This window comes from Labeo rohita, chromosome 12 (assembly GCF_022985175.1).
Source record: "Labeo rohita strain BAU-BD-2019 chromosome 12, IGBB_LRoh.1.0, whole genome shotgun sequence".
Classification (NCBI taxonomy): domain Eukaryota; kingdom Metazoa; phylum Chordata; class Actinopteri; order Cypriniformes; family Cyprinidae; genus Labeo; species Labeo rohita.
Genome location: NC_066880.1, coordinates 25,512,925 through 25,530,377, shown reverse-complemented (window position 1 = coordinate 25,530,377; position 17,453 = coordinate 25,512,925). Strand labels below are relative to the sequence as shown.

Genomic DNA, 17,453 nt, shown 5'->3' with positions numbered 1-17,453 from the left:
AAAAGGACAGCAGTCTAATTTAGTTGCTATTGTCTGTGGCATTGATGTTAATCAACCAACAAAAGAAAGAAAATCATTCACTGCTCTTTACTGCTCTAGCCATAATAAAGATTAATCTAAATTTCTGTATATAAATAAACATGTCTGCTTGAAAGAATAAAGAATGTGGTACACAAGTTGTTATAAGGAATGCATAATTAGCCTACAATTCGATGCAGGATTTTCAGCAAGATTGAAACTTAAAGAGGATGCTGTGCTGACTATATTGGATCCGACAGTAATGTCGCAACACACAAGTGTGAGTAACTGTTTTAATTATGTGTTTAATATTGGTTTGTCTGTCATTACAGATTGTTTGTGTTTACTGTATGTGTTTTTAACTTAAAGCACAGCAGCATCCATCTGTGAAAGATGTAGGCTGTCAAACATACACAACTGTTAGCCAATCATAGCAGTGGGCGTTTACTTCTGAGTTTACAATCTGTCACACTTACTGAAACATAGAGGGGGCTCAAAACAGGACAGAAAATAGTCTATTACTTCTACATTATGATGCTTTTAGATGTACAATTCTTGATACTATTATAAGTGGACCTCAGAGAACTGTACAAATTAAAAGGTGGTTCATGATCCCTTTAAAAGACCTGATGGATAAACTCACACCTTGATTGGATTAATTTATTTAATAACGCACTGTCAGTTGTGATAAAACTTCCCAGTATTATGGACATTTTTAATACGCTGCGGTTGCCTGAGTTAGAATACAGTTGTGACTGCATCTGTTCATTCATTCAGATATGCATTCAAACAGCTGTTTCAATCCGCAGATGAACAAAACATTTTAACACTTACACCAGTAAGCAAATACTGTTGACTGTGAACTCAGCCATCACTGACATTTGTCAGATGGCTTTTAATTCTTGGAACTTTTTTCTTTAATGTTGGGATTTGTAAAGCAAATATGACAAGATGTTAGACTAAAACACTGAAAAATGAACAGCAAAAGTTGTGGTTCTTCCTTATTGGTAGGTTAACTAAAGGATTATTTGATTAATAATCAATTAACCAGAAAATGCAATTGATAAAGTTATCGACTAAGCAAAAAATAATCATCAGTTAGTTGTAGCCCTAGCTGGAATTAAACACAGATTCACATTCGAAGCTTGAGAAAGCATCTCTCCAACAGTTGCCCTCAACCAAGCCAAGCATCCAAACCGACAAAGCCAGTGTTGGGGATAATGCATTACAAATAACCAAAGTAATTAGATTACATTTTCCCCCTTGCACAATGCTATTTAAGTAACTAGTAAAGTAATTACTTTTTAATTTACAAGACAATATGTTTATGTTTGCCAGACACAGAACTTTTTATATTAAAAACAAAGCAAGCCCAGCAAAAGTAATGTAATGCATTACTTTTCATAAAAGTAACTAACATAATCAGTTACTTTTTTAAGGAGTAATGCAATATTGTAATACATTACTTTTAAAAGCAACTTTCTCCAACACTGGTAAATACCTTTTGCATGGTTCATGTCTGAGACAAACTTGCTCAGTAGGTCTCAGTTTTAAATACAGAAATGGATGCTGGTCCTAACTCAAAGAATGAGGACAAAATAATAACTCAGATCAAATGCAGCCCACTAACTGACAGAGTTGGCTCAAGTGTGAGCAAATCTAATCATCAAGCAAGGGTCACTTTGGTCAGTTTTGTGGCTCTAATTGGACGCACAGAGGATGATCAGAGAGCACACGGGACGTTTAACAAGAGCCAGAGGAGAGCACGGTCAGATGAAGATGATGAGTTGATGCAAGGCATGTCAAAAGTCGGGATATAAATGGATGCCCTTCCACCCTTCATCCTTGCAGCCAGACAACAGGTCAGTTTACTCTCAAGAGTCCCCAAAAGCCTCCAACAAACCCGCTTCCAGCCTGACACCAAAACCCACACTTTTTTCAGACTATCTTGCCTCGATCAATAGTCTTTCCACCCAAACGTCACTCAAACGTAGCCATAATTACCCACCAATCCAAGCCTTCTACCACTATTGTGGACACTCAAAGGGAACTTCAATGCTAAATCAGGTTTGGCTTGGACACCCATTGAGCCACCAACTTCACTGAGGTCTGACAATTAATCTATCCTGGAACCAAAGTGGTAACCTCCAATGTCCACTCGATCAACATTAGGTTCCTCACCCCCGATACATAACATTCACTGTACAGAGGAGCACAATAATCTTAATGAGGTGCTAATGCAATAATGATCAACATGTAATGGACTTCAGTGCCTTATAGGACTAAACAATGGAGTGAATGTTTGTTTGTTTGTTTCAATAAAATATTTTCAGTATCATAACTCTCCTCATAACGCCACTTCAAGAAATTGCTGAGAGAAGTGTTAAATTAAACTATACTTGAGGTTACAGGTTGATTTGTTTCCTACCACTGTAAAAAAAAGTCATTTATTCCATTTAGATGCATTTCTTAGTTGTTAAAGGAGCAGTCCACTTCCAGAACAACAATTTACAGATAATGTACACACCCTCTTGTCATCCAAGATGTTCATGACTTTCTTTCTTCAGTGGTAAAGAAATTCTGTTTTTTGAGGAAAACATTTCAATATTTTTCTCCATGGACTGCTATGGTGCTATGGTGCAGAAGTTCTGACCCAGTCTTTGCAAAGTGAACATGCAAAGAAGATCAAACACCCTCAACAAAAAAGGTAAAACAGCGATATAAGATGATTTTGAAGTTGAGGGAGAACATGAGATGGGAGTTTTTTGACATACCCTAACTGTCATGAACCTGAAAAAAAGAGGTCAGGAAGAGCAAGACAAGATGAGTGTTTGACATTTAAAAGTATATAAATTGTATTTTTTTTTAATAAAAATAACTGATCGTTTTGCTAGATAAGGGATAATTTACAACCGCATTTGGGATCATTTGGAGCGGCATTTAAACTGCATTTTAGAAGTTCAAACTCTAGGCGCCATATCAGTCCATTATATGGAGAAAAATCCTGAAATGTTTTCCTCAAAAAACATCATTTCTTTACGACTGAAGACACGAACACCTTGGATGAAAAGGGGGTGAGTACATTATCTGTACATTTTTGTTCTAATGTACAGATGTACAGAGTTTTGTTCTAATGTACAGAGCATGTGAGTAGTTTTATATAATTCAGATATTTGATTCATAAATGAGCACTATCAAAGCAACAACCTAAGAGATAATTATAATAGTGCTTGAAATCTCACAGGCTAAAATGAGTCATGCTTAGGTGTAATGCACCTAAATTCAATATTTTTAACTCAGACTGACTACCACCCACACTAGTCATATTAAATTTGTTAATTTTCTCTTGATAACCTTAAGTATACAATAAAAGTATCCTGCAAACCCCCATGAGTGTGTTAAAATCAGTAAATTTCTTAAAATATCAGATAATTTGATCCTTTTAAGACAAAACAAGGTTAGTTCAGTTTGTAAAATGTCATGATGTGACTCCCTAAGAAATTGGTGAATGAATAATTCATGATGTTTTGCCTCGTAAAAGTGCCTTTTTAAACTACACACGGAATGAATGTTTTTATATATTTTCATACAAGTCATTTAAACATCTGTTCAGTCTCAGACCCTGGACAGTTCTTGTATTCTGGATGAAGCACAACAAAACACAACAGAATGCAGGCTATTCACAAAGTGCATGTACCTGTTCTTAAAATGATACACTTACAGAGATCCAACACATTTCAACAATTAAAAATGTTCACTGACAATGAAAAAATGTGCAAACTGAGAACATGCAGCCTTTCAACAGAATCAAAAGCATGCTTAAGCTGCTTCTTTTAATTTATTCTCTTTAATGCACCACCACTACAGCCATCAGTTTAAACATTTCAAAACTAGTCATTGTCATTGCAATTATTTATTCAGTTATTGAATGACACCTTGACCATGAGTAGATGCGGTTTAATATTTTTACTCAATGCTTACTTAAAGTGTGGCTATGTGCTTTATACAAATAACAGAAAGAAGGAAAGCGAGAAGAAGGAAAGCGAGAGTCTCCTTAGAGCAAACATTGTACATATAAAACATTTATCACTATTTCCCTGTGACAACTTTGATTACAGTTTGAGCTTTCCAAAGTTGACACATTTTTAGCCAAAACGACGATCCTTTAAATGGTGCAGCTTTCAAGGGGTTTTAAAGATAATGTGTGGATCTCAGACACGGGAGGATGAAATGAGTGAAAATGGAGGAAAACAGCGTATTATCTGTAATTTGAGGTAAAGGCAGCATCTCATTGCATACATTAAGGAGGATAATGCTCTTGGATGAATATGATTAGTCTTTACTCTAATAATTGCGTAGAGATTCACAGCTTTAGGAAAGAAATTTCAAGGTAAATTGCATAAGAAGAGATTACTACAAATCCTGCAAACTTATAGAAGCTGTGAAATAAGCCTGAGAGAAGCGATTTTCCTTAATTTGACCAAGCAAACACGTCTCCAACTTCTGGACAAACGCTCAACTATTTCATCTATTTCTGCAGTGATGTGGTATTAAAGACAAACAGAGACAAGTGATTCACTCGTACTAAAATCAAATTGTACGCTGAGATAATCTCCAAACATTGAAAAACACCGACTGAAACTGTCAAATGTATAACACTCTCTGCACTACAAATATAGAAACTCATAGAGCTCAAACCAACGGCTAGTACCGCTTTGAATACCAAAATATATTTTTTAAAAATGCAAAAGTATAGTATAATTACATATTAAATCATGAAAATACTATTTTGTTTTTTATACTTCAAAATTTAATGTTTAATTCAATGTGTTAATTGCTGTTTCTTTGCAATTGTTTTTAACAATTTTTAACAATCCAGCCAATTCCCAATAGATCCCGCCCTACATTTGTTCTCATTAAACAACCTGCCTAATTGAAATTACATCCAGTTGCATTAGTAAAATGGGTGATGCAATATACAAATGGTTCTATAAATCTAAATCTGGCTTTCTATTCATTTTTTTTTTCTTGTGGCTATTGGGTCAGCAAAAGTGTTGACCCTCTATCACACCTGTAAGCTGTTCCAATTATTTTCAAAGGCAAATGCAGCTGTCAACTTTCTCCTGAATCATTCTTATAGCACCTCAGTATTTGAGCACACAGATACAGAGAGCAGATGAAAAGAGGATGAAAAAACAATACTTGAAAAGGCCCATCAAAGTAGCAGCGTACTGTACACCATCTGTGCATCTGCGCCCTGGTGAGGTGCACCATGGGAGGTCTAAGGTAAGTGTGAAGAACAAAAATTGCTTTCATCAGTGCAACACACACATCGTTTTGTCCAAAAATGTTCTCCCATGGATTTGAACAAATCTGTTCACATCCATCACTGTCAATTAGCGCACAATGAAGGAAATCGCACAGGAGAGCTGCAGCACTTTTGTACACTTTATTTCAATCTGCCTCCTATTAACTAACTACCTACGGTCCAGTTTAACCACATAATGACTGCTCTGAGACAGCAATTTACATACCCATGGTACAGTAAGTCATTTGTCATTGAGCACAAACACGCCTCTTTTTAACGTAAATTAAAATCATTACCATAAAATGATGCCATAAAAACACATCTTTTTATCTTTGCGTGGTCAATGCAGTCTAATCCTCAACCAAATGACTCTCATGAACCAGTTCTTTTTAGTGAATCAAAAACTTACAGCACAACCAGTGCAGTCTGATTCTCAAACAAGTAACTCATATGAACCAGTTCTTTTTGTGAATCAAAAACTTACAGCACAACCAGCATAGGTCTGATTCTTAAAAAAATTACTCTTACGAACCAGTTCTTTTTAGTGAATCAGAAAGTTACAGCACAACCAGTGTAGTCTAATTCTCAGGCAAGTGACTCTTATGAACCAGTTCTTATTAGTGAATCAAAAATTTACTGCACAACCAGTGTAATTTGATTCTCAAACAAATGACTCTTATGAACCGGTTCTTTTTGTGAATGAAAAACATACAGCACAACCAGTGTACTCTAATTCTCAAACAAATGACTTGTATGAACCAGTTCTTTTTAGTGAATCAAAAACTTACAGCACAACCAGTGCAGTCTGATTCTCAAGCAAATAACTCTTATGAAACAGTTTTTTTTTTTCAATTGAATCAAAAACTTACAGCACAACCAGTGTAGTCTAATTCTCAAACAAATGATGTTTTATTATACGGGTCATCAGATGCCCATTGTCCACAAGTTGATATGATTCTTTAGGGTCTTAATGAAAAGTCTATAATATACTTTGGTTAAAAATTCTCAATGGTAGTGTAATCCCACAACTATCGTGGGAGTGGGCTCTGTGGGTGTGACGCAACAACAACAGGCATCTGAGAATGGCTCGATTTGAAAAAGGGGATGTTATTTTTACAGATTAATAAAAAACCACTGCATGGATTTTTATCATTATAGGGTAGATTTGTACATATACTGCCAACACACATTAATGTTCAAACAGCATGTAAAAGTGAACTTAGCATCCAATGACCCCTTTAACAAGGTTCGGGAGGAGCGCGTCAGATACCAAGCCTAATTATCACAAGAGGAGCTCACTCAAGCTAATCAACGCTACAAATTTAAATACAGCTGAATTGCCTCTATCCATTTGATGGTTTATCAGCATCCCTCCACCATCTCCTCACTCCGAGTTCTCACTACACCTAGGGGGGTTCTCTGGGTTCAGGCCATTCCCGAGCCCTTCCCCAAACAGCACGCCAAATATGCATTACTATACTTCGATTAATTATATGTAAGCGTGTAGATTCTCAAACAAATGCCTTGTATGAACCAGTTCTTTTTAGAGAATGAAATACTTACAGCACAGCCAGTGTAGTCCAACTCTCAAACAAATGACTTTTATGAACCAGTTCTTTTTTTCAGCGAATCAAAAATTTACTGCACAGCCAGTGTACTCTAATTCTCAAATAAATGACTTGTATGAACCAGTTCTTTTTAGTGAATCAAAAACTTACAGCACAACCTGTGTAGTCTCATTCTCAAACAAATGACTCTTATGAACCAGTTCTTTTTGTGAATCAAAAACATACACCACAACCAGTGTACTCTAATTCCCAAACAAATGACTCATATGAACCTGTTCTTTTTAGTGAATTAAACACGTACAGCACAACAGCGTAGTCTGATTCTAAAACAAATGACTCTTATGAACCAATTTTTTTTAGCGAATCAGAAACTTACAGCACAATCAGTGTAGCCTGATTGTCAAATAAATGACTCTTATGAAGCCGTTTTTTAAGTGAATCAAAAACTTACAGCACAACCAGTGTAGTCTAATTCTCAGGCAAACGAATCTTATGAACCTGTTCTTTTTAGTGAATCAAAAACGTACAGCACAACTTGTGTAGTCTCATTCTCAAACAAATGACTTTTATGAACCGGTTCTTTTTGTGAATCAAAAACATACAGCAAACAGTGTACTCTAATTCTCAAACAAATGACTCATATGAACCAGATCTTTTTAGTGAATCAAAAACTTACAGCACAGCCAGTGTAGTCTAATTCTCAGGCAAACAAATCTTATGAACCTGTTCTTTTTAGTGAATCAAAAACGTACAGCACAACTCGTGTAGTCTGACTCTCAAACAAATGACTCTTATGAACCATTTTTTAGTGAACCAAAATCTTACAGCAAAACCAGTGTAGTGTGATTCTCAAACAAATGACTCTTATGAACCAGCTGTTTTTGTGAATCAAAAACATACAACACAATCAGTGTAGTCTGATTCATATATAAATGACTCTTTTGAGAAAGTCCTTTATCTCAAGACCAACCATTCAAAAAGACTCAAACTCAGGAGTTCTATCTGTCAAAGGCTTCGCTGAACCCCCCTAATCTGTCAGAGCAGTCACTGAAGTTACTTCCAGTGATGAAATGTAAACAATAGTATCATTGCTCAGATTGAATCAATTCAATGTTGATTCATTTCAGTTCGAAAACAATGATGTTGAAAAATTCATTAATTATGAACAAATTAAATTCAGCTAAAGAAGCTTTCAGATCAATTCAGTTCAGATTGTTCTTCACAAAATCTTGAACTGACAATTCTCCAACGAATCATAATTGAATCAAAATATAGCAAATCAAATCTAACGAAGAGCTTGTGAATCAGAATCCTCAATACTAAGCACTCAGAACATACCTACCAAATTGAAAAATGCAACATGCAAATTACATTCAGCACATATTTTATTGATGTTTACGCTATTATCTGATTCAAAATTCCTTCAGTGAATCAGCACCAAAACAGCAAACATCGTGCCAGTAAATGTCGCACATTTCAGCAAGCTGTCCGCTTCCGATTTTTAAATGGTTAAACTGAGTTAAACCAAACCCTAGCAGACTTGAATTTTATGATTAAACTCAAGTGCTGTTCTGAATTCTGACCACACTCTGTCAAACGACTGCCCTTCATTTTACTTTAATGAAATACAGATAAAAAAGAAATCAACAATATAGACCTACCATTAGGACTCTCCTCATCTATGGCTACAATGGTTGCAGGCGGGCCTGTTCTGGAGAGCTTGCACTCTGAAAAGCAAGGACACAGAATGAATGGGGAAAAAAGGAACAGAAAAAAGAGATATCAGAATTTCATCAAGTCTGGACTGCAACGTAACTCATACTAAACAAGACATTTCAATTTCAGCTCACATTAAGTCGCACAACCTGCACATAAAAAAAGGATCTACGAGTACTGTAACCTATCCACCACCGGGACCGTGGGACCACAAGTCAAAGATAGATTTACAAAATGACTTCTTTATGTGTATAGAGAGAGCTGTTACCACTGGGGTTGCGAAGGGTTAATAGAGTTGTGCTCTCATGCCCGATGAGAGAACAAAAGAAGAACAGAAAGATAAGATACGTCGTCTTACCCTCATACTGCCAGTCTGGAGTCACAGATAGTGTCATCGGCAGAGAGCAGGAGAACGATGGAGTGACAGAGAGGTGGGGAGAGACAGAAGAAAAAAAGAAGCACAAAATCAAATTTTCCTCCGATGCACGGGAGATAAGACAGAGGAAATAACCAAAGAGACAGAGACATATACATGGACAAATTCAGAAGACAAGCAGTGCTACTAGCAAGTGCTGTTCACTCGAGTACATTACTTTCTGGTGGTCCTCAAGATGGCCATGACTTTGCAAAAGTAGGAAGAACATTCCTTTCAAACAAACATTCTTCTAGGTCTACCTTTAACCAGAAACTACCATTAAAAGCAAAGGGAAATGTTCAGTTGATAAGAAACCCTAACTTAGCACTGAAAGCTGACTGGTTGAGAGAAATGATTTTGAAAATGAACACCAAGGAGTACACTGCTTCACGCAAAATCAAAGTAAGTAGACAATTTTGGATAACATTCTTGTCAAAAATAAATAAATAAATAATCCTAAACCCACTCCTATCAATTAACAACCCTTAAAATCAACATCAAAATCTTTGGAAAAACTTTCTTCTACCTATATTCTTGCAAAAACTGCAGTCACTGCAGTTTCCAGCTGAAATAAACACTAGTGGCAGTAAAACACAAACAACTTGCATTCTGCTTTACACAATTTATTATTAAGGGGCAGAATATCAATTAATAAGGACTTATTTTCAAACGTTTCAATCCCAATCTCAATTTCTTTGTACAGTGCTTTATTTTAATACCAACAAAAAAGTTGATCCATGAGTGTCCCACTTGGAAAAATCACGGTTACAAAGTAGCTGGACATCAAAGTGTCCATGATTTTGCCAATTAGGACAAAATGTACCCAGATCTATATATCTTTTTGTTCTGGTACAGCACCCCTGTCAATCAAAAATATTTTCAAACCATACATGTGTTTACCAAACCTAAAAGTTCTATAGCTTAACCTATAGGTTTAGTAAAACCTAAACCTCTAAGCCCAGTCCTAACACTAAACTTCTCCCTATAAGCTTTGGTTAACAAGAGCCCCAACCACAACCTTAACCATTTCAGTCTACAACAAGCCCATAAAAATGATAACAATGTTCTTCAAACCCTGATTAAAATCGAATGGATGAAAATATACTCCTATCCCAACCCCCAAACGTAACCGTTTACTCTAAAATCATATGACAGATTGATGATAAGTTGTTCACCCCCCACCCCCCAATTGGTTAAGGTCATTACCAACAAGGGTAATGATCCTAAACAAGTCCCATTTGTCGAAACCACTGCAAGTAGACCGCAAACAGTTTGAGTCTGATGCAATTTATATATCAGCAGAACAACAAAGATATGATTGACACTAATATAATTGTTCCAAACAGTACTGATTGCATTTTTTTCAGAGCCATAGCCTTGCCATTAGCAGATGTTTTTCAGACACATTGCATCTTGATTTTACACGACAGGCACAAAAAAAACCTTCACATCTAATACTATATACTTTAACATTTCACTGTCAAAAGAAGCAGCAAAAACTCTAAATAAACCAAGAAAGAACTGGAAAAAAAAGCGTACCCATATGTACGAATTAGAGGTGGGGTACTTGGACTCATACTCAGACTCAAGTCTGGTTTCAAGTATAATTTTTAGTGGACGCAAATTAATTTTTACTCTGACTTGAAACTTATAGACTCTGAAAATATTCAGAGTCCAACCAAGTCCAGGGACAGTTGACTGAAATGTCACTTATTTCGTGCATTATAACAGAAGTGATGTTCAGCGTGTTTTCTTAAGTCTTGTCTAGCACTTGAATACTTGTCGTTTGATTAACATTTATCATGCAGTTGGCAGCAGCAGGTTTATGCATAACTGTATGATAAATGTTAATCAAACGACAAAAGAAAAAGAGAAAATCACGCAATGCTCTTGACTAAACCAGTTTACCAGTTTAGTAACTTTAATAAGAATCATTTATATTTAATGCATACAGTGAAGACTGTGCAGTGTTTTATTTTTATATTTATTACTCCATTAATTTAATTAGTATTTTTGATTACAGTTTTTCTCAGTTGCTTTGGTGCATTTCTCAAATCTGAAATGAAATTCTCAAAACTACTTTTTCAACCTCCACATCATCTAGTCACTTGTGCACATCATAACAGCAGTTTCTCATTCTTTTGAACAAGTTGCGATTGCTTTGGTACATTCATGCAATTGATTATGTACATTTGTCTGCGTTTTCCTACATTATCAGTTGCTAATGTCATGTTGCTCAAAATGTATTATATAGTTCTGTGTGCAATAGTCTTACCCCTCAAAACATCTAGTCATTAGTTAATCAACTATACCAAAATGGTTGATATAGTTGTCATAAACTGTCAAGTATATTTTCTACACATTCCTGTTAGTCTATTTGTAAAATAGGGAATGCACATTAACCAAAAACAAACCAGTTCTCTAAAATTCCTCATACAGTGCTGTATGCAATAGCAAAGTTCTGCCTAAGGGGTGATTCCTGTGTTTGTCTTTCTAATTTTGTATTTTCGCTTTTGTGCATCTGCCATGTACAAACATCTGACAGACATCTGCAAGATGTCAGTTTTACATACACTCTAAATCATAAACATCTTACAGTAAAGACATCTTATAAAAGTCTATTTGACACCTGGTAGGAAACGTGCAGGTGAGCGAACACTCTAAAAAATAAATCTTGCAGATGTAAAAGTAGACGTAAAATAGACGTCTTAGTGATGTACATGTACTATCAGGGATATTTCTTTTTCTTGTATCACAATGACTCTGTAATGTGTTTTTTTTTTTTTTTCTTTTCTTTTTTTTTTTTTTTGTCCTATCCAGTCTCTTTCAATCAATATCTCACATATAGTAATGTGTACATTTGTACTTTTGAAATGGATATATGGCACACATAAGAATTGCAGCCTTCTGCATTTCAATACAGTAACTGGCATGCAAACTATTGCCATAGTTTACATCAGGTAATGCTAATAGAGTACACTGTTTGATTAACAACATGACTAAACCTTTTGACTATCTTGTTTGTGGACAATGACGCAAGGACTTTTCATTCTGATGGCACTGATATGTTCATTGACATGCATACTGAATGCATACTAGATGAACTAAAGATTTTGAGTAAGTTACAGGCTTTTGCAGGTAATCCATTGTGTTGTGCGCATACTTCTATGCAAATGTTAAGGATGATTTGAGAAATGCACCAAAGCGACTGAGAAAAACTGTAATACCTTTATTTATCCTTTTGCTTGTAAGTAATAACTAGACTGTTTACTTGCCTTCAGTAACTTGAGAATGCCTTACCTACATTAGCTTAGTATTAGTTTTTGCTGTTTTTTTTTTGTTTGTTTGTTTGTTTTTAATGGCAGGTTCTAGCTTCAAAGTAAAATTAATTAAAAATAAATCATTGCAGCAATAGATTTAATGGGTCCAAAACCACATTGGGTGTGCATTATTTTCTAATAATTCAACAGCCCGTCATCAATTATTCAGTACATAATTAAATGTACTAATTCAAAATGCATTAAAAAATAAAACAGCTGTGAGTTGTCTGTGAGTTATTGAAAGTACATGGTAGGGCTTTTATACACTGTGTGTGCTACTGTAATGACTACGTTCATCCCTCACAGCCTCATTTTTATCCAAAGAAAAATTCAAAATGCCTTCTACCCTGACTAAGGTCAAACTATTCTTCACATAAAACACAAAACACACACAGCCACAATCAAAGATAAGAGGTGCATTTTCTGCTCTTCAGATCCCTCTATGAATTAAGTGACTTTTTCACATTCTGAAAGCTGTTTCCCTCTAAAATATGTCACAATACATTAATAAACTCAGCCATAACTTCTGTTACATGACTTTAAGTTTGTTAAGCAGGAGGCTAATTAAGAGATAATGTAAAATCAAAATGGCAAGATGCAATACAGGTTTGCTTTTGTTACATTTAAATTGACATTGCCTTTTTCTAGTTAAGGTTAAAACAAGGTTAAGATACTGACAAACAGTATTTTGTTTTGTTGGACTCAGACTTGACTTGGACTCGGCCCTTTTGGACTCAGACTTGACTCGGACTTGACTTACATGGACTTGAACCTATGGGCGTCACTAGACCCCATTTACTGGGGCACGTGCCTCAGTAAAATTCTGCTGTGTCCCAGTAAAATCTTAAGTTTAAGTTATAATGTACTTTATTTGTCAGTGTGTTAATTTAGACTGTTAATCCCGAATTAAAGAAATTAATCTATATGTAACAGCCGAATCAATGCTTGTAAAAGCAACGCAGTTTAACCAAAGACAAACTGGCCCATGCATGCAGAAATCCATGCTCGCACGCATCTGTGTATTTAACGGCAACTGCAACGCACACGACGCACAGCCTTTCACGCACATCTTTACTAAATCAGTGCTCGAACGCAGGCTGGTACGCATCTGTGCACCGTAACAGCTCTTTTGTACTTTAACCCTTAGCGTACCATGAATTTTTCTGCCATTCCGGGCAGCCAGTGTTTGCTGCCCCGTGCCCTCCCAATTTCCCCTTGGCACCCGAACACAATTTTTCTAAATAATATGATGATTTTATTTTTACTAAAACATCATTGGCTCCTGTAGATGGACATCTTTTTCTTTCTTCTTTTTTTTCTTCTGTTCTTTTTTTTGTACAAAGAGGTCCTAGAGAAGCAGAAAGGAGGGCTGATAGGTCTGAGGGAGGTAAGACTTGATAAACTCCCCAGCAATCATTAGTCAGGTCTCAGCCATCAGTTGAAAATCATTAAATCCCAGAAAAACCTGTCAAATCTATGCCTTTGCAGAAAAAATAAACACTTTTTTGTTTTCTGTAGAAATGTCTTATGAAGTTAAGACATGTGCCCCAGTAGACCTTTAGGTCTAGCAATGTCCCTGCTCGAATCTAACACTAGTACAAACAAAGTCCCTTTAAGGCAAGTCATTTCACTCTGCGGCCATCTTTGAAACACCTCTCGGGCAGGCAAGTGCAGCTCCTATCTCTTTGAATGGGGAAACATCAAATTCTCCAAAACTGTTCGCCAAGCCCACGATTAAATTTCATGTTTGAAACCACCAGTGAAATCTGAAGAACTGCCTCCTAAACATTGTTCCTCATGCTCCAATAGCGTTTAAAAAAAGCTTTTCTTTTTTTCCAGGCTAGATCAGCCAGTGCGCATGCACAGTACTAAGCAACGTCTCAGAATGCTGACTGTTTCTATAGCAACTGGGACTTCTAACAGCTCATGTACTCACAAGATGTTAATGTCTTTCTTTCTTCAATCGTAAAGAAATTATGTTTTTTGAGGAAAACATTTCAGCATTTTTCTTCATATAATGGAATGGTACCACTAATTGGTGCACCAATGGTGCACCAATTTTGAACTTCCAAAATGCAGTTTAATTGCAGCTTCAAACGGTCCCAAATGCAGTTGTAATCGATCCCAGCCGAGGAAGAAGGGTCTTATCTAGTGTAACGATCAGTTATTTTTATAAAAACTAACATAATTTATATACTTTTTAATGTCAAACGCTCTCACTCTGCCTAAACTATTTTTGACGTCAAAAAAAAACAAAAACTTTTTTTGTCTCACTCTGCTCAAACTATTTTTGTTCCGGGTCATGACAGTTAGGGTATGTCTGAAATGTATAGGCATGTATGTCTGTGGGGCAGCTGTGACCTAATGGTTAGGAAGTCAGGCTTGTAACCGAAAGGTTGCGGGTTTGAGTCCCAGGTCCGGCAGGGATTGAAGGTGGGGGGGGAGTGAATATCAATATGGCTGCCCACTCCCATTTCATGTTCTCCCTCAACTTTAAAATCATCCTATATCACTGTCTTACCTTTTTTGTTAAGGGTGTTTGATCTTCTTTGCATGTTTACTTACTTAGCAAAGACTGGATCGGAACTTCTGCAGCGATGTAGGATGATTTTGAAATGATTTTTGAAGTTGAGGGAGAAAATACGATTGGAGTTTTTCGACATACCCTAACTGTCTTGAGCCACAATACACAGAATTCAGCTAGAGCAAGGCAAGACGAGCGTTTGAGAATAAAAAGTATTTAAATTGTATTTTTTTTAAAGAAAAAAAAACAATATTTCGCCAGATAAGACCCTTCTTCCTCAGTTGGGATCGTTTCCAACTGCATTGGGATTGTTTGAAGCCGCACTTAAACTGTATTTTGGAAGTTCAAAATCGGGGCACCATAGCAGTCCTTTATGTGAAGAAAAATGCTGAAACGTTTTCGTCAAAAAACATAATTTCTTTACGACTGAAGAAAGAAAGACATGAACATCTTGGATGACAATGAGGTGAGTACATTATATGTGAATCTTTGTTTTGGAAGTGGACTTCTCCTTTAAGAAAGTGGGGACATTTCACTTTGAAACTGCCGCAAAACGTGCAGTAAAGTACGTAGTTACGGTGTTGCAGAAATGTATGTAGAGGCCCGCATTTCCAACGGTTGGCATTTTGCTTACGTCCCGTGTGCTCCATTTTACCCCAGCTTTGCAGGAACTGCATATCCGCTCTCTTGATTTACAGTGGCAAGCAATGAGACAGTGCTACGCTGCAGTCCTTGAGTGACTGATTTGATTAACATGCTCCTTCACGGTAGGCAAGACGAGATCTACGACTGCCAGCGGTTGCTGTTGTTAGCAGGAGGAATCCGGTCTCAACTCGCTGGCTTTTCTCCACCGGTCTCTCCTCCTCGCGCACCTTTATCCGAAAATTAATGGCAAGTTATGGGAAGACGACAGCAGAATATAAATCATACAAAATCGACACCATGAATTCTGCAACACAGATCAGTGATTATGAACAAAATGGGCTTTCTTTGAGGGCGCCACACAAGTAGGAAATTAACTGTCCCGTTGCACAAAGGTTAATAGTTTGAAGAGCAAATGAAGGTCATGTCTACAGTAAAAGTTCCCAGGATCGGTTTTCTGTGTTGTGACGACAGCCATTTGCATCTGTGCTTGCGTCTCCAAGGCCCGTCACTGGCCTGCCGCTCATGAATTAGAGATTGATAGCATTTGTGTGGCTCTACGTAACATCAGAAGTGCTGACACATTAAACCGAGGCAAGTTGGGCTCTCTTAGCAACTAGGCTGATGGTGAGCAGGGTTTCAAAGGAAAGACCAACTATCTGCTTGCCATTAAAGTTTCATGGCTGTGGGGGCCCTTTTCATACTGAGCAAAGAAAAACCATGACTCAGGCAGAAGCTTAGTTATTACCATTGATGAACTTAGAACAAATGGTGTTCCAAATAGCACCCTAAACCACAAAAAAGGGCTATATGCTTTTATTTTCTTAGTTTCTTTTAGCCTAGAGGAGACCTAAATTTCTCTCAGCATCAGCAGAGGTGAGAACTCTACCATAGCATAGCCATTCTATGAAGCTCAGAAACAAATATACAGTTGAGGTTAAAAGTTTACATACCTTGCAGAATCTGGAAAATGTTTTAATCCATTAAAAATTTTATTTTACCAAAAAAAGAGAGATCATCATAACATTTCATATAAAAGACATTTACATATAGTCCACAAAATAATAGTTGTTATAAAATAATAATAGTAGTTTATAAAAATGACCTCATTCAAAAATTTCCACATTTCAAAATCCACAGCTGTTTTTTTTTTTTTTTTTGTGATAGTTGTTCATGAGTCCCTTGTTTGTCCTGAACAGTTAAACTGCCCACTGTTGTTCAGAAAATCCTTCAAGTACCACAAATTATTAGGTTTTTTTTTAACATTTTGTGTATTTGAACCCTTTCTAGTACAAACAAGGGACTCATGAACAACTATCACTAAACAAAGAAAAAAAAAGAAAGAAAAACACAGCTGTGGATCTTTCATGTAACAACACAGTATTAAGAATCAAGCATATGCTAACATTTGAACAGGGTAATTTTTTTTTATAAATTCAACTATTATTTTCTCTTGTTGACTATATGTAAATGTCTTTTATGTGAAATATTGTATTCAGCTCAGTACTAAATAAAAAGAATAAAATGCATTTTGTATGATCCCTCTTATTTTGGTAAAAAATGATTAACTTTTTACAGATTCTGCAAGGTGTATGTAAACTTTTGACCTCAACTGTATAGTTCACCTAAAAGTTAAAATAGTCATAATTTACTCAACAAATTATGAGTTTAGAACAACAAGAAGGTCTTTCTTTTGTCGACCACAAAAAGAGTTCTTTTTCATACAATAAAAGAGAACCAAGGACTCTTGCTTACACAACCTGTTGTCCATAGACAGGCTCCATGCATCATTATGGTTAATTAAAACAATAACCATGTCACAAAAGAATAAAAAAATGGAATGAAATTAAATAAAATAAACATTACCTGTCAAAGAAAGAAAGAAAGAAAAACAACAACATGACAAAAACAAAAACAAAAACAAAAACTCACATTAAAATGG

At 36.1% G+C, this 17,453-nt stretch overlaps 1 protein-coding gene across 2 annotated transcripts in view; it reads right to left on the bottom strand.

Annotated features, from left to right (window-relative positions):
* Positions 1-17,453, bottom strand: part of pcdh15b (protocadherin-related 15b) — a 245,671-nt gene that overhangs the window by 200,249 nt on the left and 27,969 nt on the right. For both annotated transcript variants that reach the window (XM_051124508.1, XM_051124507.1), the window contains exons 3-4: positions 8,969-8,983; positions 8,556-8,621 (exon numbers count right to left, since the gene is read on the bottom strand). In XM_051124508.1, coding sequence (XP_050980465.1) covers positions 8,556-8,621; positions 8,969-8,983 — 81 coding nt within the window. The remainder of the gene's footprint in view (positions 1-8,555; positions 8,622-8,968; positions 8,984-17,453) is intronic.